The 23810-nt window shown below is 48.4% G+C and overlaps 3 protein-coding genes across 7 annotated transcripts in view; 1 reads left to right on the top strand and 2 right to left on the bottom strand.

Moving 5' to 3' along the window:
- The window catches only part of SLC39A11 (solute carrier family 39 member 11), a 561386-nt gene that overhangs the window by 521055 nt on the left and 16521 nt on the right, over positions 1-23810 (bottom strand). The gene's annotated exons all lie outside the window — the stretch shown is intronic.
- LOC101009968 (DNA-directed RNA polymerase III subunit RPC10-like) overlaps positions 9229-23810 on the bottom strand; it is a 31089-nt gene continuing 16507 nt past the window's right edge. The window contains 1 exon segment of the mRNA XM_009191146.4: positions 9229-9830. Within this exon segment, the coding sequence (XP_009189410.1) occupies positions 9486-9830 (345 nt within the window). The 3' untranslated portion in view covers positions 9229-9485.
- On the top strand, positions 10947-21839 carry SSTR2 (somatostatin receptor 2). Of its 2 annotated transcripts, none has more exons than XM_009191145.4 (2): positions 10947-10993; positions 16058-17873. In XM_009191145.4, exon 2 carries the CDS (start codon positions 16150-16152, stop codon positions 17257-17259), a length of 1110 nt encoding a protein of 369 aa, XP_009189409.1. In that variant the 5' UTR covers positions 10947-10993; positions 16058-16149; the 3' UTR covers positions 17260-17873. The 2 variants fall into 2 exon arrangements, with proteins under 2 accessions (XP_009189409.1, XP_003913410.1); XM_003913361.4 differs by lacking the exon at positions 10947-10993 and adding an exon at positions 11488-11800 and having other exon boundaries at positions 16058-21839.

Genomic DNA, 23810 nt, shown 5'->3' on the forward strand with positions numbered 1-23810 from the left:
GCATTCCTAAATAGTCCAACAGCACTAAAAAGTTCTCGTCTTGGAAAACCACATATGCATTTAATATCACCACTGCCAATTCATTTCTGGAACTTGTCCTTAAAAATTCACTTTGGAGCTGAAATCAGAATGTTTAGAATAGACTCACTGGTGTCAAGTCTTCATTTTGCGGGGATGGGAGATAGGATTTTTAGAACCAGTCATATTCTGGTAAGTTGTTTAAAATTTTTATATGCTATGTATACATGGAAGAGTTATGTTAAAAATTGTTTAAGTTCTGGCTGGGCGCAGTAGCTCATGCCTGTAATCCCAACACTTTGGGAGGCCGAGGTGGGGAGATCACTTAAGGTTGGAAGTTCAAGACCAGCCTGGTCAGCATGGTGAAACTCCATCTCTACTCTAAAAATACAAAAATTAGCCAGGCGTGGTGGTGGGTGCGTGTAATTCCAGCTACTCGGGAGGCTGAGGCAGGAGAACTGCTTGAACCTGGGAGGCGGAGGTTGCAGTGAGGCCAGATGGCGCCATTGCACTCCAGCCTGGGCAACAAGAGCGAGACTCCATCTCAAAAAAAAAAATTGTTTAAGTTCTGTTTAAACGGACTTATTATTGAAGGAGCACTAAAGTAAGTGCTTCTGCAGGATCACACTGTGAGGCCAAGCCTCATCTTCCCAGACACCTGCTCTGTCAGGTCATGTTAGGATCCGACAACGTCCTTACCCGTCTCTAACGGGAGTGAGGGCACCTCCTAAGTCTTGAATCCGATGATTCAAAAGAGTCCAGTGTTTCCAGCAGGCTGGAAACAAAGCCTAGAATTGTCACCTAGAATTGTCATGCTTTGCAACCCCAAGTAAAAGGGGCTTGCCAGGGAGAAAGACTGAGTGTCTGAAGTGGTATGGAGAAATTAGGTTTTAGCGGCAGACACAGGGACAATCTGTCAGATCTGGCTGCTGGAGAGTGAGGTAGGAGAGAGCCGGGGAGGGGGAGGAGGAGCAGCCGTTTGTTGGCTGTGAGGGCAGAGGAGACACATGAATGACTCCGGGGCGGGGGCGGGGGCGGGGCTCCCACTCCGCCTCACCAGGCCGGCCATCTGCTCTGGGGCCTCAGGCAGGCAGGTACCATGAAGCTTGGGGACTGGCAGCCCAACCAGCAAGCAAAGCCAACAAGCTGGTTCCCTTACAAGGGAGCAAGAAGCAGCCAGCAGGGAAGTCTTACTTTTGGAAAGTGGCCAGGTCCCATCACGAGGGCCTCACCTGGCTGAACAAAGTCCCTCCTGGCCCTGCGACTGGAAGCCATTCCAATGCCCGCGGGCTCTGTGGAGTCACCTCCTGTGTCAGAGAAGGAAAACTCACCCTTTCGGCCTTACAGAAATGTTTGCAGCACTCAGCAAAAGCATCATTTGCGGCTTTAGCCTGCAGCCTCCAAACAGGCACTAAGTGCCACCCCGCCACCCCCAGACAGCTTTTCAAGATCCTTTTCCAAATCCACTTGTCTTTGCAGAATCCACTCCCTTTGCAGAACTGACATCTGCCCTCAATAACTTCTCACCTGGGCCTCTAGCAATCTCATGCCTGCCTCTTCCCAAGAAGGACACCGTGATCTCGGATAGAGGACATTATCTTTGTCAGTGAGGCCAGAGAGAGGAAAGCCACCATGAAAAGGGGAGACAGAAAACGCCAGAATCTGGGTTCCAAGGCACTGCCATCATCCTGATTCTAACAGGGCAGCATCGCATCCCCAGACTGGCAGGAGGATGGGGCGGGAGTGAGAAAAGAGAAAAGAAAGGCCTTGGGGTGGACGTTTGGGCCCCATCCTGCAAGGCCCGGTGCCCAAGCTCGCAGAGGCCGCCCGGGAGGTGAGTTCTATGCGCTCACCCCACCACGGGGCCAGCTAAGGAACTGCAGCCTCTTTGGAAACGTAATTGAGCTATATCAGCTGCAGTGGCTGGATTCACTCCTGGTGTTTGCTTCTTCCGGGGGGCAGAAGCCCTTCAGCAGCAGAAATTCCTGACTCAGAGAGAGGGAGAGAGAAACGGGCTCTGTGATAAGAGATGGGACGCCGCTCAGCATGAAGACCCGCCCACCCCCACCTCCTGTCAACGCTGTGCCAACATCTCCACTTGGAAATCCTCTCTTCTGGGTCTGCACCTCCCCAAAGCCCTATTAAATGTTAAATATTTTGCGTCCCGTTAGGGAGGAGCTACCGTTTGAGCCGCCAGCACAAGGAGAATAGGACAAGGAGAATTTCCAGAGCAAGGAGGAGCTATCCGTGGGAGCCTCACCCAGGTACCCGGTTGCTGAACACACGGGAACACAGACCCCAGTAGGGAAAAGGCCAGTGTGGTCAACTTTGGCCATGATTAAATCAGATTCTGACCTTCGTTGCTGTCATTACAACGAGGACCCTAATTACTGGTTCTGGCCCATTTGTGAAGTTGCTGCCCCTTCACAAGCTGTGAAACACCCGTTCTACAGGAACCAGTGCATCTTGCCAAAGGGAAGTAAGGTGAGGTGTCTACCCTGCTATCGCACTAGGAGAGGAGAGGTAATTGAAGGGGATTTTCCTTATGAGAGAGAAAACTCTGGTTCCATCTGCTCATGGAACAGAGACTCCCAGCCCCACGGCTGCACAAACCCTGCTCAGAGCGCCCTCTGCCCAGATAGCAGGGTTCCCAGGGTGACCAGTGCAGCGTGAGCCCACAGTCTCCTCCCTGGGGGAGGAGAGCTCCTGAGTTGCCTGTGGCCTGACCCGAGACAGTCTTTCCTGCTTCCTGATCTAAAGTTCCTCCACATCTGAAACGAGACAGTTTAACTCTCAGTGGTTCTCAGCTCTAGCTCACATGAAAGTCAACTGGGGAGCTTGAAAACATTACCTGGGCCCCATGCCAAAAATTAAATGAGAATTGCTAAGGACGGAGCCGGGGCACCCTTAGTTTTAAAACTCCCCAGGTAATTTTCCTGGGGAGTTTTAAAAATTGTCTTGAAGCCCTGACAGGTGCTCTCAGAGGGGCGTTCTGCTGCTGTGAGTCTATAAATCTCCCCCCAGATCTTCCCCCCAGCAGCAGCTCCTCTTCTGGGGAAGAGGCTGCCCTTCTGATTCGGCTAATAAGGCAATTCAGCATTTGGCGGGGGGTGGGGGCGGAGGGAGTCACACAGCAGGAGGGCACCAGGCACTTCTTGTCACTTGGGTCACTCTGGAAGGGAGAAGAAAAAGATTCTTCTAGGAGGCCTGGATGATTGTCAGAGCCTCAGAGAACTTGGAAACAATCCAGAACTCATCCACAGAGACACTCTGAGGATGGGAGAGTAACTGCCTGGAGAAGGGCTTAAAACAATTGTGGGCCGGGCATGGTGGCTCATACCTGTAATCCCAGCACTTTGGAGGTTCGAGGCGGGAGTCGAGGGGATCATGTGAGCCCATGAGTTCAAGACCATCCTGGGCAACATAGTGAGACCCTGTCTGTACAAAAAAAAAAAATACTAATTAAAAAATTCGCCAGGCGTGCTGGTGCATGCCCGTAGTCCTAGCTACTCGGCAGGCTGAGGTGAGAGGATCACTTGAGCACAGGAGGTCAAGGCTGCAGTGAGCGGTGATCAATCCACTGAACTTCAGCTTAGGCAACAGAACGAGACTGTCTCAAACAACAACAACAAACAATCGCGGCTATCGATCAGGGGAAGGGATTGTCTCTCTTGTATTGTAATCAGCCTCTAAGAACGATTAAGGAAGGTGGGAGTCCCATTTGCCAATGGATTGTTGCTCTGCATAATTATGTTCAGGATTTGGGAGTTAAATTGTCACTGCTATCTGTGTGACCTTGGGCAGGGTACTTAACCTCTCTGTGCCTTGCTTACTTCATTCACAAAAGGGGGGATTCATAATGCTGACGGTGCTTCATAGGATTACAGTGAGGATTAAATGAGTTAATAGAAAGCATCTAGCACAGTGCTTGGCATACAGTAAGCACAGAATAGGTGTTGAAAATTACTCAGGGAAATACAGGGGAAATTACTCACAGGGAATCCACGGCTGAATAAGTTGGGAAGCACTGGCTTCAAGATCAACAGGTGTCTTTACTGCAAGATTTCTCAAAATACCAATGTTACTACTGGTAAAGTCATGTGCCACAAAGGTTGAGAGAATTAAATGAGATGAAAGATGTGTGAAACACTCAGTGCGCCCCGCACATAATGGATATAATAAGCCTGTGAGGCCAGGCGTGGTGGCTCACACCTGTAATCCCAGTACTTTGGGAGGCTGAGGCCAGCAGATCACTTGAGCTTAGGAATTTGAGACCAACCTGGGCAACATGGCAAAACCCTAGCTCTATAAAAAATACAAACATTAGCCGGGCATAGTCTCAGTGACTTGGGAGGCTGAGATGGGAGAACGGCTCAAGCCTGGGCTTGAACTCTCACGGCACTGCTGCCTGAGAGACACAGTGAGACCCTATCTCAAAAAAAAAAAAAATATATATATATATATATATATTTATGAATGTGAATCTTCAGGACATGGGGTGAATGTGCGGTTGTGCACCATTTCCCAGAGTTGCCTGTGCTCTTTTTCTTTTTCTTTTTTTCCTCGAGAGACAGAGTCTCACTCTGTTGCCCAGGCTGGAATGTGGTGGTGCAATCTCGGCACACTGCAACCTCCGCCTCCCAGGTTCAAGTGATTCTCGTGCCTCAGCCACCCAAGTAGCTGGAATTACAGGTGCACACCACCATGCCCGGCTATTTTTTGTATTTTTAGTAGAGACAGGGGTCTCACCATGTTGGTCAAGCTAGTCTCGAACTCCTGGGCTCAAGGGATCCACCTGCCTTGGCCTCTCAAAGTACTGGGATTACAGGTGTGAGTCACCACGCTCAGCTGATTTTTCTACACAGCATCTAGCTCTGAGAATTAATGGTCCGGGAAGCACACTCTGGGAAAAGTCACAACAGGAGACAGCCTCAAGTTTTCTAACTCTGTCACCATGGCACTGAAATAGAGGAGCTGAGCCAGGTAAGAGCAGCAGGGATGTGGTTATCAGGGAAAATGTTCTGGTGCCAGAGACGTGCTGGGACAGACAGTGGGGGAGCTGGGGACTCCTCTCCTCCAGCTTTCATACCCCGTGTGGGTGGGGTCCCTGTGGAAGGAGGCATGAGTCTGCGATTCATTTGACTCCTGACTTTGCCACTCCCTTGCTGGGTGGCCTTGGGCAAGTCACCTGTCCTCTCTGAGCCTGGTATCTTTACTTCGATAACGATGGGATGTAGGCTGTAAACCTGAGAATGTCTAAGGACCCTTCTGGCTCCAGGATGTTATGTGTATATGCATTTCTGCCAAAAAGGGGGAGAGAAGAAAAAAAGGAATCCTATCTAGAGCACAGCGTCTTCTAACCACCACTCCTGATTCTAGACTTGTTTGGCGGTGGTTTCCAAAGAGCTTCTATTGCCTACTGGCCGATGTATTCCCTGAGGGTCGAGGTTGCTAATAGAGAAAAATGGTGACACGCCATGCCAGACTCAGAGCTGTTGAGGGCTAGGGAGAGAGAGGAAGAGAGATCCTCATTTGAATTTTTTGTGTATTTGAAGAGACTATTAAATCGACTATGCCAAATAACCCCCCACTTCCCTTTTTTTTTTTGGAAACAGGGTCTTGCTCTGTCACCCAGGCGGGAGTGTAGTGGCATGATCTTGGCTCACTGCAGCCTCCACCTCTTGAGCTCAGGAGATCCCCCCATGTCAGCCCCTCAAGTAGCTGGAACTACAGGTGTGCACCACCATGCTTGGCTGATTTTTTTTTTTTTTTGAGAGATGAGGTCTCACTATATTGCCCAGGATGGTCTCAAACTCCTGGACTCAAGTGATCCTCCTTCTGCAGCCTCCCAAAATGCTGGGATTACAGGCATGAGTCACTGTGCCCAGCCCTTAAATTTTCAAACAGCGATATGGTGACTATATTCTATATTTTCCAAACTAAACATCAGGACCCATGGTATCAGAAAGGCTTTTACGTGCTGACATTTCCATTTTCGTAAAATGCGGATGGTTTGTGGGGGACAAGGGAAAGAACAGCTAAAAACAAGAGTGTCCCAGGAAGTCAAGGTACTATGATCACCATGCGGATTATCTTCTCCCCGCCCCCTCAGACCACAGGATATCTGATGTTCTCCACGGCAGGAGCATTGCCCTTTTCTCATCAATAGAAATGGTAAACCTCACCCTGACATTCCCATAAAGATGATAAAAACCACACTAGATACTCAGATTGGTATCTAACACTCCCAAACACTTCCAATCCTCCCCTCAGGGCTCTGTTGCTTTCCTCCAGGCTTAATTGCAATACTTACTTTCACTAAATTGATTGCAGAGTAACAATTTCCCCCATTTAATTTATTAAGCCACTCAGAGACATAATGACCTGTTTGGGAATTGTGTCTTCCCTGTGGAGCTCCTAGACTATGAACTTCTCTTGGCAAGAGTGAACCGAGCAGCCCCTCCCCATGGAAGGGGCTGGACACTGGCCTGGCCCTTTGTCCTCCTCCTTTTCTTAATTTCCTGCCACCTATTGTCTCTCTGATAACTGCTGACAGAGGGAAGGGTGTTATTTAATTGCTTTAAAGATATCAAACAAGCCAGTTGGAAGGTTATCTCCTCTCCAACCCCTCTGTTTTTCTGGCTCAAGGTTTTGTTACTTAGTTACTAACCAAGCTGCAGAGGAAGAAGAGGCAGCCCAATGTGGATTACAGCTCAGACTTCATTCAGCAGATGGAGGGCAGAGTCAAAAAAGCGTGGGGGAGCCAAAGGCAGAATAGGAACTTGAGGTTGGCCCCTGAGTGCAGGTGGCAGCCCAAACAGCTCCTTGGAGGCCTTCAGAGGTGGGGAGAGAAGAGAGAGGCATACATTTTCTGGGAAAAATCAACAATCATCCGAGATGACACATTTCTGCTGTCAAGGTCAATGTTGTTCAGAGTCCACTCAGTCAGCTGCAGTAAGACAGGTGCGCCTAACGTGGGTGCATCAGTGCTTTCTCCAGGCTGGGCCTGCCCTATCTGATAAGGAGGGGAAGGCTTGACAAGGAAAGTACATGGAGGCGGATGTTGCTTTATTTGGTCATCCACATTAAAGAGCATACAGGGCTACATGTGGTGGCTCACACCTGTAATCCCAGCACTTTGGGATTATTCAGCCTATTCAGGAGGCCGAGGTGGGTGATTACCTGAAGTCAGGAGTTCAAAACCAGCCTGGCCAACATGGTGAAACCCCGTCTTTACTAAAATTACAAAAATTAGCCAGGCATGGTGGCACCTGCCTGGAGTCCCAGCTACTCGGGAGGCTGAGGCAGCAGAATCACTTGGGAGGCAGAGATTGCTGTGAGCCGACATCACACCACTGCACTCCAGCTTGGACAATAGAGTGAGACTCTGTCTCAAAAATATAAAAATTAGGCCTGGTGTGGTGGCTCACACCTGTAATCCCAGCACTTTGGGAGCCCGAGGTGGGTGAATCACTTGAGGTCAGGAGTTTGAGACCAGCCTGGGCAACATGGTGAAACCCAGTCTCTGCTAAAAATACAAAACTTAGCAGGGCATGGTGGCGCACACCTGTAATCCCAGCTACTCGGGACACTAAGGCACGAGAATCGCTTGATCCTAGGAGGTGGAGGCACAGTGAGCTGAGATCACGCCACTGCACTCCAGACTGGGCAACAGAGTGAGAACCTGTCTCTAAATAAATAAATAAATAAGAGCATACAGAGAGCCACCAACAACTCACCCAAGTTGCCTAGAAGGGTGATGGTTATTTGGTTGAACCTCCAGAAGCAGTCTGTTTTTGCTAGCAGTACTCATATTAAAATTAAAAACAAAAAAAAAGTGCATTGCTTCATCAAAGTCGCCTTTGGGTTGGGGGCATGTTGAGAGCCAGTGTTTCATTTCTTGCATGGGTAAGAAAACAGTGTTTTTTCATTTTGTTTTGTTTTGTTGAGACAGGGTTTCACTCTGTCACCCAGGTTGGAGTGAGTGGCCTGATCACGGCTCGCTGCAGCCTCCACCTCTCTGGGCTCAAGTGATCCTCCTACCTCAGCCTCCTGAATAGCTGGGACTACAGGCACACACCACCATGACCAGTTAATTTTTTAATTTTTTGTTTTTGTAGAGACTGGGTTTTGCCATGCTGCCCAGGCCTGTCTCAAACTCCTACAAAAATTAGCCAGGCATGGTGCCCACCTTGGCCTCCCAAAGTGCTGGGATTACAGCCAGTTATTATTATTGTCTTTTTAGACCTTCCATTTTAATGAAATATTCAGAATAAAATTTGAATAAAGTAAGTAATAAACAAATTTACAATTAACAGTTAAATATTTAGAAACATTTAATGTACTAAGTTGTGCAAACAGTACAAATACTTAAGAGTGTTGATTGGGGTAAGGCAATGTCAACTGCCAATAAATGTAAAAGATGAAAGAACAGGGCTAGGCGCAGCGGCTCACACCTGTAATCCCAGCACTTTGGGAGGCTGAGGCGGGCGGATCACCTGAGGTCAGGAGTTTGAGACCAGCCTGGCCAGCATGGCAAAACTCTGTTTCTACTAAAAATATAAAAAATTAACCAGGCGTGATGGTGGGCACCTGTAATCCCAGCTACTTGGGAAGCTGAGGCAGGAGAATCGCTTGAACCCGGGAGGCGGAGGCTGCAGTGGGCCGAGATCACGCCTCTATACTCCAGCCTGGGCAACAAGAGCAAAACTCCATCTCAAAAAAAAAAAGAGGTCTGGCATGGTGGCTCACGCCTGTAATCCCAGCACTTTGGGAGGCAGAGGCGGGCAAATCATGAGGTCAGGAGATTGAGGCCATCCTGGCTAACACGGTGAAACCCCATCTCTACTAAAACTACAAAAAATTAGCCAGGTGTGGTGGCGAGTGCCTGTAGCCCCAGCTACTCGGGAGGCTGAGGCAGAAGAATGGCGTGAACCCGGGAGGCAGAGCTTGCAGTGAGCCGAGATTGTGCCACTGCACTCCAGCCTGGGTGGCAGAGCAAGACTCCATAAAAAAAAAAGAAAGAAAGAAAAAGAAAGAAGGAAGGAAGAAAGGAAGGAAGGGGAAAGAAAGAGAAAGAAGAAAAGAAAGAAAGAAAGAAGAAAGAAAAGAAAGAAAAAGAAAGAAAGAAAGAAAGAAAGAAAGAAAGAAAGAAAGAAAGAAAGAAAGAAAGAAAGAAAGAAAGAAAGAAAGAAAGAAAGAAAGGGGAGGGAGGGAGGGAAGGAACTTCAAACAGAGCATACTTAGTTATGGGTGTCCTCCCTACACAGAAACACTCCCTGGACATCAATGATTTCATCTGCTGTGACTGGCAGATAGGCCACATTTCCTGACACCCTGACTCTTCACCTCAAAAGGGTTAGCTTTCCACCACACCAGCAAAGACCCTCAGGACACACGATTCATACCCCCAGCTGACCATCTACCCTGAGGTAAGCAGACACTCAGGCAGCTGGGCTGTCCTTGCCCTAATCCCTGCCGTGGTGTCCACACTGAGCCCTGCAGCACTGGTAGAAGGTGGTCTTTGGCTCATCTGCAGAACGGGTCTGAAGCTACATGCAGGAAGCACAAGGAGGTTCTCATTTAGGACACGACTCTGTAGTAGAGTCAACATCCTCCCAGGCAGCTGCTCTCCCAGGTCCATCATCCACTTCTTTCAGCTTTGAGTACTTCCAATTTGTTACCTTGTGGGTGATGTTGTGCACACAGGGCCACGTGTTGCAGGCGAAGCGGTGGCAGCGCTGTCCCTCCTCCACGATCAGCCTGTCCCGGCAGCCAGGGTAGAACAGCAGCATCATCTCGGACTCTGCTGCCTCCAGTTATTATTTTTTTAATGAAACATAAATTTGGTATTAACCGTTTGAGAACTTTTAAAAGATAACATGGTACAAAGGGAAGGAATTTGAGGGCAGAGTGGACACTTCCTGGCTCTTCCTTCTTTTCCTGGAAACCAGTCAGGTTACTGGTTTTAAACTGGAGGTGGCAACAGGCATTGCAGCAACTGTGTGACCAGAGGATGGCGAGTTCCTCTGAGTGCAATTCCACGATGCCCTCCTGATATTATTATTACCTCTCTGCCTCTCCCTCTTCTCACTAATGGCGAGCAGACACAGTCCTCTTCTTGTGAGCTACTCACCCCAGCCCTTCCAATTGCATGCACACGTCTAAAAGAGATGCTGGATCCGGGACTGACTCCTGGAACTTAAGGCAATTGCAGCTCAATTTCCATCTTGCCTGAGCTCCAGGATGCCAAGAGTTAAGCCCTACCATGAAGCGAAAACGCTTAACCTTTCACACCCCCGCATGCGGGTCCCCTCTCTTCCCGCTCCCCGGCCTCTCAGAGAGGATCCCCATCTTACAGTGGGTACCCCAAGATATGGTTTGGTCCAGATAGAAGAGAGCAGCTGGCTGCTACCGTACCTGGTGGTTCCTTTCCCATGTCACTCATCTATCTCTAGGGCTCACCGCACCTGCCACACAGCTTCTGGACTTTTACTTTTCCCTGGTGAATTCTAAATCAAATAATAGGATGGACAAATCAAGGCAGTTCAGCTCACACAGAAAGCTAGTTGGGGTTTGCTTTCTGTTTTCACATCCTCTAAAACTGTACTGAGGATGGTGTATGTGTGCGTGTGTGTACGTATGTACTTGGAGGAGGGTGAGGAAGGGGAGGCTGCAGGATTGATTATGACTTATTAAACTATTGGAAAAGAGGCTGAATCATCACAGTCAAAAAGAAATAGCTGCCACTCCATGTGATGTAACTCCCACTTCTTGCCTGTTCCCCTTTGCTCCCTCACAGCATGTAGGAGGGACTGTGCTGGGTCAGACCAGCAGGTGCTGACTGACGTGGCTACAGCAAGGGGACCACCTGTATGGCCGCTGCACCTCCAAGCTGTGGGACGCAGGGACAGCTGGGACCAGTCGACCTCCACTGACCCTCTGATGGCTCCTAGGACTGAATCTTGGACTCCAGGTGTGGGTTTACATGCCCTGCGCTCATTGGGAACTGCATGGAGAAGCGCTGTCCCCTGAGCGCTTTTTCTCCCTATCCTTAGCCTGGCCCTGCGCCCTGCGCCCTGCGCCCTGCGCCCTGCACCCGGGGCTGGCCCACGGTAAACACAGTTTTGCTAACTTGTTTGGCTAAGAAAATCACAGAGGTCCCGGTGTAAATCTGGGTCACCCCGGCCGCCACTCCAGCTGCCTAGAATATGCTCGATTCTGTGAAATCAGAGGGAAAATATTGCTTGTCCTTGCCATGAGTCTTGAAGAGAACGAAAACGCTTAACCTTTCACGCCCCTGCATGCGGGTCCCCTCTCTTCCCGCTCCCCGGCTGTCTGTAAGCTCTGCCCGCAGCCACCTGCAGGCGTTTCAGTCGGTCTCATCCTTGTCCTTCTACAGGACCCGGGAGGAGGGGTTGGGGGAGGGCGGAGCGAAGCCGCTGTGACGTAGCGGGAGGGGGGCGTGGGGAAATGTGCCGAGGGGCCCGGGCTGGCTGGGCCAGTCCAAGCGGCGCAGCCACCCATGCGCGCGCGCTCGCAAGACCACCCGCGCCCAGAGCCCCAGTCTGAGGCTTGGCGCCGGGGGGTTTGCGGGCAAGGCGAGCTCTCTACGGGCGAGGGGCTAGTGGGAGCCGGCACAAGAGGGTCGAGGAGCCAGAAACACCAAACGTTCGGCGCCGGGCGCTAGCCAAGCTGCTGCGCGCCGCGGCGCCCAGCTGGCTCGGGGACAACCGCTGGGTGTGGGAGACCGGAGTTAGCGGATTGCAGCGGAAGAGCAAAGGTGAGGAGTGGTGTGTGTGTGTGTGTGTGTGTGCGTGCGTGAGATAGAGATGGAGGGAGCGAGAAGCGCACTTGGGCACCTGTGTGCATCTGCGCTGATGGTGGTGTGCCCATCCGAGTGCCTGAGTGTAGGTCCCGGGACGTGATTCTCCGCTCTTGTGCTTTTTGGGGTGATTGTAGTAGGAATGAACGACAGCGGGTACCCCTGCCTGAGTAAGGGGGCTGTGGGTAGAGTGTGCTGGAACCGACGTGTCCTCACAGCCTCATGCCCGTGTGTGTGGCGTGTGCCCTTTAGCCCGAGATTTCAGGTGGTAGCTGCGACGGATGACAACTTCTCTCCCAGCGCCCTGCAAAAGAGACCCGGCGCGAGAGGAGCGAGGCCGTGAGGTGCTAGCTGGTGCTCCTGGGGGAGCGCACCCGGAGATCCGAGCCTGCCAGAGGCAGGCGGCGGGCGCAGAGCGGAGAATGGGAGGCTTCTCTCCTGTCTTTTCCTCGCCCAGCCGGGGAGATAGACGCTGAACGATCTAGGATCGGTCCCCGTCCCCCACCTCGGGACAGAAAGGACGGTTTATCTAGGTTTGGAGAGACCAAACCACTGCATAGCCCGTGCCCGAAAGCCGCTGGCCAAGTCCCCAAGCGACTGTCTTCTGCGCCCCGATGTCTCTGTCCTCAGCGCCCCACCCCACCCCCGGCACCCCTGCTCTGCGTTTAGAGACTGGGCGTGCTGGCGCTACAATCTTCACTCTTCCCTCGTCTTCCTGGAAATGGCACGGAGTTCTTTGGGAAACCCTTGCTCTGAGGATCAGCGAGTTGGATGGCCAGGAGGACTTTCTGTGCCAGCCGGGGGAGCATCGGCTCCGCGGTCCTGACACTCGCGCCTCCGTTTCTCAACCCCGTAGGCCAGCACCGCCCCGGCTTTTCCCAGGCGCTCACGCGCCGCGGTGGCCCACAGGGGCTTTTATCACCCTGCTAGTGGGGGCTCTCGCTCCAGCGGCGCAGAGGCCAAGCCGGGTTCTGAAGGCCCCAAGGGAGGCGGGGGTGGAAAGTGAATGCGGAAAGATGATGGGGAGAGGAGAAACTGAAGCTGAGCAGGATTTAGGACCTCCCCTGATGTCCGGTCGCCATCCCAACACTCATTTTTTGGGCTGGTAACCACAGCCCCTACGTAAAAGGGAGGCGGGGGTGCAGGTGCGTGAGACCATTCTTACCCTCCTCTCCACAGAGCCTGGACTTGGTTCAGAGGAAACCAACCACTAGCCATTTCCAGCATCTAACAATTATTGGGCTGGAAAAACAAAGAATGCAGAAAACCAAACTTCCTTGTACATTTAATTTAACCACAATTCAACAAGAATTGGCTGCCTGGCATTGGAATATTCTTTCTCTGAAACAAAAAGGAAACAGAAATCTCTAGAAGACCTTAAGCGGCTGACTTCTTTGTTAAATAAATCTCCCCATGATTTAAGTTCATTTCTTGCTTAGAGGAGCCTTCCCACTCTCAACCGGCTCCCCAGCCTCCCACCTCCACCACCTTCACCAAGACTCTGAACCCTGTCTGTTGCTACCATTAAGCAATTCTGTCTTGTTGAGTGAAACCCCAGTTAAAATGACCAAGTTAAGGCTGGAAAGCAACATTCAACCCTCCCTCATACTCCCTGCACCATCATCGTTCCTGGCCCAAAAGCTCTTAGACAGGGGCTCTGCCGGCCCAGGGGGACTCCGGGTTACCTGGACATTGGAGTGTGACCATTCATGTTATATAGATGGGCCCCTGGAAATCCCCGTGATAAGGTACACTCTAATTGCAGGCAGCTTGAATAGGATTCTGGCTCTGTAGAATTAATCCAACTGACAAGATAGTTAGAAATGATAATGAAACTACCCAAGTTAATCCAGGGATACTAACCACAGTTTCTGTACAGCTTCTGTTTTAATTGCTGCCAGTCTATGGTTTTTTACCCAATACAGACATGAAATTCCAGGTCCCCCAAATACTTCACAAAATGGTCAGCCACAAAGCCCAGGTCTCACTCCACAGACAGTTGTGTGGTAGGGAAATGAGCACAGAAGGAACCAGCAAGGCACCTGGCAGTTCAAAATGGATCAGAGGCAAAGGTGAGCAAGGATCCTCAAGTACTTGTTGCTGGCCAAGTCTCCTTTAACTCATCTGAAGTCTTTCCAGGGATTAAGGAGTAATCTTCCATCTACACCCAGGCACCAGGAAAAGTACCTAGCTCAGGGGAAATGTGTCAGCCGAGTGAATTATTCCCGCTCTGCTGAACATAACACCCTTTGAACATCTCGCCTCTTCCTAGATTGGCCTCTTTGCTGTCCTCCTGCCTCACTCTTCATACACCCAAGACCCAGCTCAAACATTTCTCTTTGGAAGCCTCCTCTGAGTCCCCCAGGAAAGGAAGGCATTCTTAAGTCGGTCATTTATCTCTCATGCAATTCCCACCCTATATGAGCTGACTTCCTTTCCTATCTCCCCTTTTAAATTATCACCTTCTAGAGGGCACTAGCCAAGTTTGTTCTTTTTTTTTTTTTTTTTTTTTTGAGACCGAGTCTCGCTGTGTCGCCCAGGCTGGAGTGCAGTGGCGCGATCTCGGCTCATTGCAAGCTCCGCCTCCCGGGTTCACACCATTCTCCTGCCTCAGCCCCCCGAGTAGCTGGGACTACAGGCGCCCGCTACCATGCCCGGCTAATTTTTTGTATTTTTTAGTAGAGACGGGGTTTCACCGTGTTAGCCAGGATGGTCTCAATCTCTTGACCTCGTGATCCACCTGCCTCGGCCTCCCAAAGTGCTGGGATTACAGGCGTGAGCCACCGTGCCGGGTCAGTTTGTTCATTTCTACATCCCTGCTGTCAGCACAAAGAAGCCTCCTCCCCACCCTAACCCCATGATATTTTTTGAATGGCTGTATATCAATCATTTAACTATGGGATGAACTATCGTTTTAGATCTTAAGCCAAGCCAATAGTGTTCCAATTATTTTCTCAGCAAGGAAGTAACACAGGAGTCAGTTGCTTCAAACCAAAGCCCAGTTATCAGCTGTTCAATCTCTCGGCCACTGAGGAGCAGAGGGGATGCCTTGAGACGTGCAAAAGACTTGGGGCCAGGTGGCCTGTGTTCACATCCCAGCTGCACCAGTTATGTTCAAGAGAATGGGAGTGAGCTCCTTAAACTGTCTAAGCCTCAGTTTCAACATCTCTAAAATGGGGGTAATTATCCCTACCACCTAGGACAGTTGGGGAGATCAAGGGAATCGTGGGTGTGAATGAATTCTATCAGTGCTGGAAGCCTTCTGCTTACTTCTATGAAAGAGCTTGTGTCGCACACCTGCTTCCCGTTTTTGTCCTTAATTAGAAAATGGCAGGCAAATTCTCTGGGGTGTTACAGCACTTGGGAGCAGCATCCCCTTAGGGACTTTGGGAAGGAGCTCTTGAGGAAGTCAAGCATTAGGTACTGGAAAACAAAAATAGAAGAAAAACAAAAAATAAACTGAAGCCTACATTTAAAAAAATGAAAGCAAACCAGACTTTTATTTTTAATACTGAAGACTATAAATTGGTTCACCATGCAGGTAGACTTCAATACATCAGAGATAATGAGATGGTAGAGGAAAACATGGGGGCAAAACAACACTTACGAGGTTCCCATTATGAGCCCAACGCAATGCTCGGCGTTTTCACATACATTCCATCATTTAACCTTCATGACACCCCCATGTGAACAAATAAGAGTCAGAACCATTAAGGACCAGGCATGCGGTCACACGGGCTCAGCAGTGGAACCCGGTTTGTTCTACCTCTAGAGTCTGGGTTTTTTCCACTATGGCATTTTCAGAACGGAAAGACTCCAAGGCGGTCAGCAAGTCAGCACAGACTTCCTGGTAGGGAAGAGGCCAGGAATGTCAGTGTCAGACCCTTCTGAGGTCAGGCGCTGAACTTCTGCAAGCTCTGCCTTTCTGCAGTTTAGATCAGTCAACTTCGTAGGGGTCAAAGTATGTGCTTTTTGAAGCCACAGCCCTCCCCAACATGTGCGTCAGCAGATGATGGCTGAACTCAAACCCTTCCCTAGTATTGGAAAAACTACTCAAAAACTGATGAGAAACTCTAGAGCTTAATGTTGATGCGGAAAGATAATACATTTTTCAATGTAAGAGTATGTCTGAGAGGGTAAACCAGAAATGTGTAAATTTGGTGAGAGTTTAAACAGCTCGTGACCGACGGGCCAATCTTCCTTTTTTCCTTCCAGATGTCACACTGGATCCTTGGCCTCCAGGGTCCATTAAGGTGAGAATAAGCTCTCTGGACTGACTGGACCTAGCCTAAGACCGAAAAGCAGCCATGGACATGGTGGATAAGCCACTCAATGGAAGCCACACATGGCTATCCATTCCATTTGACCTGAATGGCTCTGTGGTGTCAACCAACACCTCAAACCAGACAGAGCCATACTATGACTTGACGAGCAATGCAGTCCTCACATTCATCTATTTTGTGGTCTGCATCATTGGGTTGTGTGGCAACACACTTGTCATTTACGTCATCCTCCGCTATGCCAAGATGAAGACCATCACCAACATTTACATCCTCAACCTGGCCATCGCAGATGAGCTCTTCATGTTGGGTCTGCCTTTCTTGGCTATGCAGGTGGCTCTGGTCCACTGGCCCTTTGGCAAGGCCATCTGCCGGGTGGTCATGACTGTGGATGGCATCAATCAGTTCACCAGCATCTTCTGCTTGACAGTGATGAGCATCGACCGATACCTGGCTGTGGTCCACCCTATCAAGTCGGCCAAGTGGAGGAGACCCCGGACGGCCAAGATGATCACCATGGCTGTGTGGGGAGTCTCTCTGCTGGTCATCTTGCCCATCATGATATATGCTGGGCTCCGGAGCAACCAGTGGGGGAGAAGCAGCTGCACCATCAACTGGCCAGGTGAATCTGGGGCTTGGTACACAGGGTTCATCATCTACACTTTCATCCTGGGGTTCCTGGTACCCCTCACCATCATTTGTCTTTGCTACCTGTTCATTATCATCAAGGTGAAGTCCTCTGGAATCCGAGTGGGCTCCTCCAAGAGGAAGAAGTCTGAGAAGAAGGTCACCCGAATGGTGTCCATCGTGGTGGCTGTCTTCATCTTCTGCTGGCTTCCCTTCTACATATTCAACGTTTCTTCCGTCTCCATGGCCATCAGTCCCACCCCAGCCCTTAAAGGCATGTTTGACTTTGTGGTGGTCCTCACCTATGCTAACAGCTGTGCCAACCCTATCCTATACGCCTTCTTGTCTGACAACTTCAAGAAGAGCTTCCAGAATGTCCTCTGCTTGGTCAAGGTGAGCGGCACAGATGACGGGGAGCGGAGTGACAGTAAGCAGGACAAATCCCGGCTGAATGAGACCACGGAGACCCAGAGGACCCTCCTCAATGGAGACCTCCAAACCAGTATCTGAACTGCTTGTAGGGTGGGAAAAAACCAAGCCATGCTCTGTCTACTGGCAATGGGCTCCCTACCCGCACCCGCTTCCTTCCTCCCACCCCTCACACCTGGCTTCTAGAATAGAGGATTGCTCAGCATGAGTCCAATTCAGAGAACAGTGTTTGAGTCAGCTTGTCTGATTGAATGATAATGTGCTAAATTGATTACCTCCCCCTTAAAGCGAACATTGAAATGCAGGTAGGCAATTCAAAGTCTGGAGAAGAGGGATCATGCCTGGCTATCATCTTTAGAAACAACAAAAATAGAAAAAAAAGTATCTGTGTGTTTGTGTATTTAAAACTCAATATGTAATCTTGTGTTTTTATATTTATCCTTGTATATTTCTATTTATTCTCTGTATAGGCATTACCTACGTTCCCGTGTTCACATACACAAGTATCTAATTCGAGTGTGCATAGTGTAGATGGACATTTGCCACAATACAGTGTCCACAGAAATGGACTTATCATGAAGTCAGTAAAGTCCAAGCTTCAGGGTCTCTCTTGCACGGGCCTTTCCAAGGCCCAGGAGGGACCTGGGCAGGATGTTCACGTGGTCATATGTTTTTGTAAAAAATTGTGAAAGTAAGATATTTTGTATTGTTTTTCTTAAAGAGGACCCTCCTATAAGCTTCAAACCTCAAAAACTTCTAGCCTCTGCCCTTGCGGATTTGCTTCACTAATTTCAGGCAAGTTAGGTCAATGTAAGAAGGGAAAGGGAGAAGATATTTGAAGAACCAGAACATATAATTCATATGTTTCCACTTCTCAGATATAATCAGAGAATTCTTCATTTGCCCAAAAGGACTCAAGTGGTTGTGGTCATCCATCATTGTATTTATCAAGACAAAGCCAACTTTGTTATAAGATTGCATTTTTTTCTTTTCAGATTGCTTTAGTTTTTCTTAGGGAGCCATGAGGGGGGAGAATCACTAACATGAAAGGCAAAAGATGGACTCTGATTCCTGTGGAGAAACAATTTTCTTCTCTCCATCGTGAAAATAAGTGAATAAGAGTGAAGGAAAATTACACCTTTATGAGAAACCATAAAATTGTTTTTATTTTTCAGGCCAGAGATAGCTTCCTAATGAAAGAAAATGGAAATGTAATTCAACGACGCCTCAAAGGGGATTCTAGAGGACGTCATACAAAGCTGGGCATTAAGAAAACCACAATGCATGGCCGGGCGCGGTGGCTCATACCTGTAATCCCAGCACTTTGGGAGGCCAAGGTGGGTGGATCACCTGAGGTCAGGAGTTCAAGACCAGCCTGGCCAACATGGTGAAACGCCGTCTCTACTAAAAATACATAAATTAGCCGGGCAAAGTGGCATGTGGCTGTAATCCCAGCTGCTTGGGAGGCTGAGGCAGGAGAATCACTTGAACCTGGGAGGTGGAGGTTGCAGTGAGCTGAGATTGTGCCACTGCACTCCAGCCTGGGGAACAAGAGAAAACTCAGTCTCAAAAAAAAAAAAACAAAAAAAACAAAAAAAAAACCCACAACGCATACTAAAGACCAGAGGACACTGTTCATAAAACAAAAGCACCCTTTCCTGCCAATGAATATGCAGCATGCGGGGGGTGTGGTCTGAGTGTTGGTAGGGCTCCACTACTCGGAAATACTGCTGTGCCGCCTTCCCTGCTAACTGTATACACAGTAACTGTCATATCTTTAATGCCACGGACTCTCTGAGCCGCTCTGCAAGGACTATTGTAGATGGGCACTTCACACCATAAAGTGGCATTTTTTTTGTTCCCCAAACTGACATTTACAAGTGATAAGAAAAGAGACAATGTCCATTTCATTGACTGATCATTTTCCAGAGTACGAAGAAATACACACCTAGGTGTCTGCAAGGATGTCATCATCTTTGGGTTTTGTCTGAGAGCATCACTCAGCATCTCACACATAGATTTTACCATATTTTTAAATGAGCTTTCCTCTTCTGGCTCCCTAAGCAAGCGCTGTTGGCCAGTGGGAGTGACTAAGTGCTCCACCTGTGCGTGTCCTTAATGTGCTGCTTTTTCTGTGTAATTCACACCACCTCATTCCCAAAAGTACTTCCTGTGGCTCAGAAAAATGTGTTCAATAAGATTTTGGATAGATAAATCCATACAAAAATAAAAAGAGGTACAGTTATAAAACAGGTCTATAGAAAAAGTTGTTGCAGAAATTGCATGCAGTAAAATCCCACACCATTAGCAAAAGTAAGGTCAACTGCAAGTTCAGCTCAGGGCTTCCTAGCAGCCATGTTTAGCAAAGTGTGACTTTTGTTTTTTGTTTTTTTTTTAACAAAAACAAGCAAAGATTTGGAAGAAAATGCTTTAGACCTAACTTTACAATTATTATAACATAAGATGTTCCAGGGTCCTTGAATAAATGCTGAGTTTTAGGGAAGTGATTCCAAGGGACCAAGAATTGGTAGAAATAAATTCAAGGCAGAGAAGACTAACTCTACAGGCCAGGCATGATGGCTTATGCCTGTAATCCCAGCACTTTGGGAGGCCGAGGTGGGTGGATTGCCCGAGATCAAGAGTACAAGACCAGCCTGGTCAACACGGTGAAACCCTGTCTCTATTAAAAGTACAAAAAATTAGCCACGCGTGGTGGTGGGCGCCTGTAATCCCAGCTACTCGGGAGGCTGAGGCAGGAGACTGACTTGAACCCGGGAGGTGGAGGTTGCAGTGAGCCGAGATCGTGCCATTGCACTCCAGCCCGAGCAACAAGAGCGAAATTTCATCTCAAAAACAAAACAAAAACAAAAACACTAATTCTATAGTACTCATGACTCTGCAACCAGAGAAACTACCTGTAGGGAGGCCAGAGTCCAAAGCAACCACCTGGAACCTGAAAATGAAATGCAGACCCAGGCATCTGTGGGTCTTCATCAGGAGGATGACCATTCTAAGGCTAACAGACAGGCTTTTAAATCTGATGCTATAATTCCATTCAAATACACAGTTAGGTTTCTACCATAGGGAAAGCTATTCTCCACTTTCTGAAATATCTGTTTCAAAGATAACTTGCTCTCTGGTTTTCTTTTATCTAAAAGAGAGAAGCAACATGCTAATTTAAAGGTTAACATCATTTTAATTCAAAAATTTCAGTCTCCATTCCATATTTAATGATGAAGACAAATCTGCTGGGTGCTGGGAGGGAATAGAAAGTAATGCACTCCATTGATTTCAGAGTATCTAACCACTTGGGTTTTGCAAGCTGCTACTTACTTGCCATTAGCATGGGTAGTTAAGTGCTGATTAAACCTAAGTGAACTCAGTGAAAAAGATATTGGGAAAGATAATATGATATTGCGGCCTATGTTGAATGTTAGCTTGTGTGTCAGTAACAGAGTTGGGTAATATTGGACGTGTAGATGAAACTTTAGCAGGGTTGGGCACGGTGCTCATGCCTGTAATCCCAGCACTTTAGGAAGCCAAGGCAGGCGGATCACCTGAGGTCAGGGGTTCAAGACCAGCCTGGCCAACATGATGAAACCCCGTCTCTACTAAAAATACAAAAAAAAATTAGCTGGGTGTGGTGGCGTGCACCTGTAATCCCAGCTACCCAGGAGGCTGAGGCAGGAGAATCGCTTGAACCCGGGAGGTGGAGGTTGCAGTGAGCCAAGATCGCGCCACTGCACTTCAGCCTGGGTGACAGAGCAAGACTCCATCTCAAAAAAAAAAAAAAGAAAAAGAAACTTAAGTGGGGTTCATACCATAGCGTGGCACAATCTAGAAGGCAGAGGGACATTGGAGAATAAAATGGCATGCAGAGAGGAAGAGGCAGGCTGGTGGATGGGGCTTCTAGACCTGGCAGTGAACTGGAGTCTATTTGCTTACACAAATTTAACTTTCTTTCCATAATGGAATACAAGTGTTTCTTGCCGAAGCTCGCAGTCCTAGCTGCCCTAGATGAGGAGCACCGTGCTGGAAAAGTGCACAGGCTGATCACAGAGACAGGTAGGGAGCAAAGGACTGTCAAAATACATGTTCCGGGCTGGGCACGGTGGCTCACACCTGTGATCCCAGCACTTTGGGAGGCTGAGACGGGAATCGCTTGAGCCCAGGATTTTGAGACTAGCCTGGGCAATATGGTGAGACCCTGTCTCTTTAAAAAAAAAAAAAAAGAAAGAAAAAAAGTATCATATTCCTGATCAGCTCTGAATGTGACTATTCAATGAAGACAGTAAAGTTAAAGTGGAAGGCACACATGACCTTTGGCCTTGTTAAAGAACAGTGGCTGAAGGTCTAGCAAACATAATGCTCATCTTAGGTTACCTGTTGATTTAAAAACAACAAAAAAACCCCATAAAAATAGTAAAATATAAAAACAAATTACTGTTTTATAAACCCTGGGGAAAATAATTTCAGCAAAGTACAAAAATTTAAAGCATTCCTTTCTTTAATTTTGTAATTCTTTACTGTAGAACAGCTCAAAATATCAGTTCTGTTTTAAGTAACAGAATTGCTAACTGAGCAGGGAAATGTAATTTGGATTGTAAAATTCTTGCTTTAATAAAAATTCCTTAAACAGTTAAAAAAAAAAAAAAAAAAAGGAGAAAGAAAGAAAGAAAGGTGGCAAGAGAAGTATCACAAGTTTCCATAGATGGTTGGGAAGATATGATTAGTGTTTCCAAAACGTGTATCATTCTAAGAATCCCAATAGCTGGCAAGCCAAGCAGTGGCACTTAAAGTCATGACAATCAATCACTTGTCTCATCCACGTTTTTGCCAAATTCAAAAACACCAAATTTCCCATCAAACATTCTAGCAGAGTAAACCTTTACCTAAGTTCTTGTTTTGCTTTTAACATGTGAATTTCTGGGAACATTCTCATGGGCAGTCTCTAATTTTTTATTTTTTTTGAGACAGTTTTGCTTTTTCACCTAGGCTGGAGTGCAGTGGCACGATCTTGGCTCACTGCAACCTCCGCCTCCTGGGTTCAAGTGATTCTCCTGCTTCAGCCTCCCAAGTAGCAGGGATTACAGGCATGCGCCACCACACCCAGCTAGTTTTTGTATTTTTAGTGGAGATGGGGTTTTGCTATGTTGGCCAGGCAGGTCTCAAACTCTTCACCTCAGGTGATCTGCCCGCCTCAGTGTCCCAAAGTGCTGGGATTACAGGCATGAGCCACCACGCTCGGCCAATTTTTCATCATGTCTGTCCTTCCCGGCATTATTGAAGGGACAGGCTGGGTTGGGGGGGGGGCGGCGCAGGGAAAGAACACCTCTTTGCTTAGATATTGGTGTCTAGTAGGGATACTAAGTTCATTTCCTGATCCTGCTAGGCCTGGAAGCAGGAAAGAAATGTCCTGGTTAGAGATAAAATTGTCCTGTCCTTTTAAAGAAGCTTGTTAAAGAATATGATGCAAAGCCACCTTCAACGAAATCTGAAATGACACCCCACAGCCTTGTCCACTCCAATTACTCAGTGACAGGGCCTCCAGTTGCTTAAGCCATAGAGAAGGCCCCTTTGCAGGGGGAGTCACTGAAGACAGAAAGGGAAGCCCAGGATGAACCCAGTCCTAAGGGCTGCTGGGGGCCACCAAATAAGACTGTTGTAGCCCTGGACACAGAGGGAGACACGGTCATCCCAGATTCTTACAAAGAATACATTGCCAAGGACCCTGAAGGAAATCTGCTAGTCTCAAGAGAGGAAGACTCATGACCAGCTCTCTGGGACTACCTGTCAACTCAGCAGGTGCAGCCAGGGAAGAGCCATGCTTCTTCTGCCCTCCCAGTGGGCTAGGCTATCAGTCCTGGGAGGGTTCCTGTCCCCACGTAAGGGGATACGTACATTGCTGAGTACGCTGATATCTTCTTCATGGGTATGATTTTTTAACAAGAAAGCTAAGTGGTTCTCATGTAACATAACTGGTAGAGTTTGGCTGTGTCCCCACCAAAATTTCATCTTGAACTGCAGCTCCCATAATCCCCATGTGTCGTGGGAGGGACCCAGTGGAAGGTAACTGAATCATGGGAGCAGTTACCTCCATGCTGTTCTCGTGATAGCGAGTGAGTTCTCACGAGATCTGATGGTTTTATAAGGGGCTTTCCCCCCTCCTTCACTCTGCACTTCTCCTTGCTGCCGTCATGTGAAGAAGGACATGTTTGCTTCCCCCTTCTGCCATGATTGTAAGTTTCCTGAGGCCTCTCCAGCCATGTTGAACTTTGAGTTAATTAAACCTCTTTCCTTTATAAATTACCCAGTCTCAGGTATGTCTTTATTAGCAGCGTGAGAATGGACTAATGCAATAACCAAGGCTTGGTGGCTTTCTTAACATTAACCAGCATCCCACTTCTCAGGAGACATGGATGGTGTTCTAAGGCTCTCAAGTTCTCAACTTGGACCTTCACTCTAGTTTATGCTCCCAAGCATATGCACACATAAACACATACGTAATGTACATGCATATAGGTGGTATGACAGAAAACACGTGCGATGCTTCACATGTATGATGCCCTCCTTTTGTCCACTGCCCTGCTCCAGCCCATTTCCATGGCTTAGTCTATATCTGCTCATCTTGT

The sequence above is a fragment of the Papio anubis genome, chromosome 17, assembly GCF_008728515.1.
Source record: "Papio anubis isolate 15944 chromosome 17, Panubis1.0, whole genome shotgun sequence".
Taxonomy (NCBI): domain Eukaryota; kingdom Metazoa; phylum Chordata; class Mammalia; order Primates; family Cercopithecidae; genus Papio; species Papio anubis.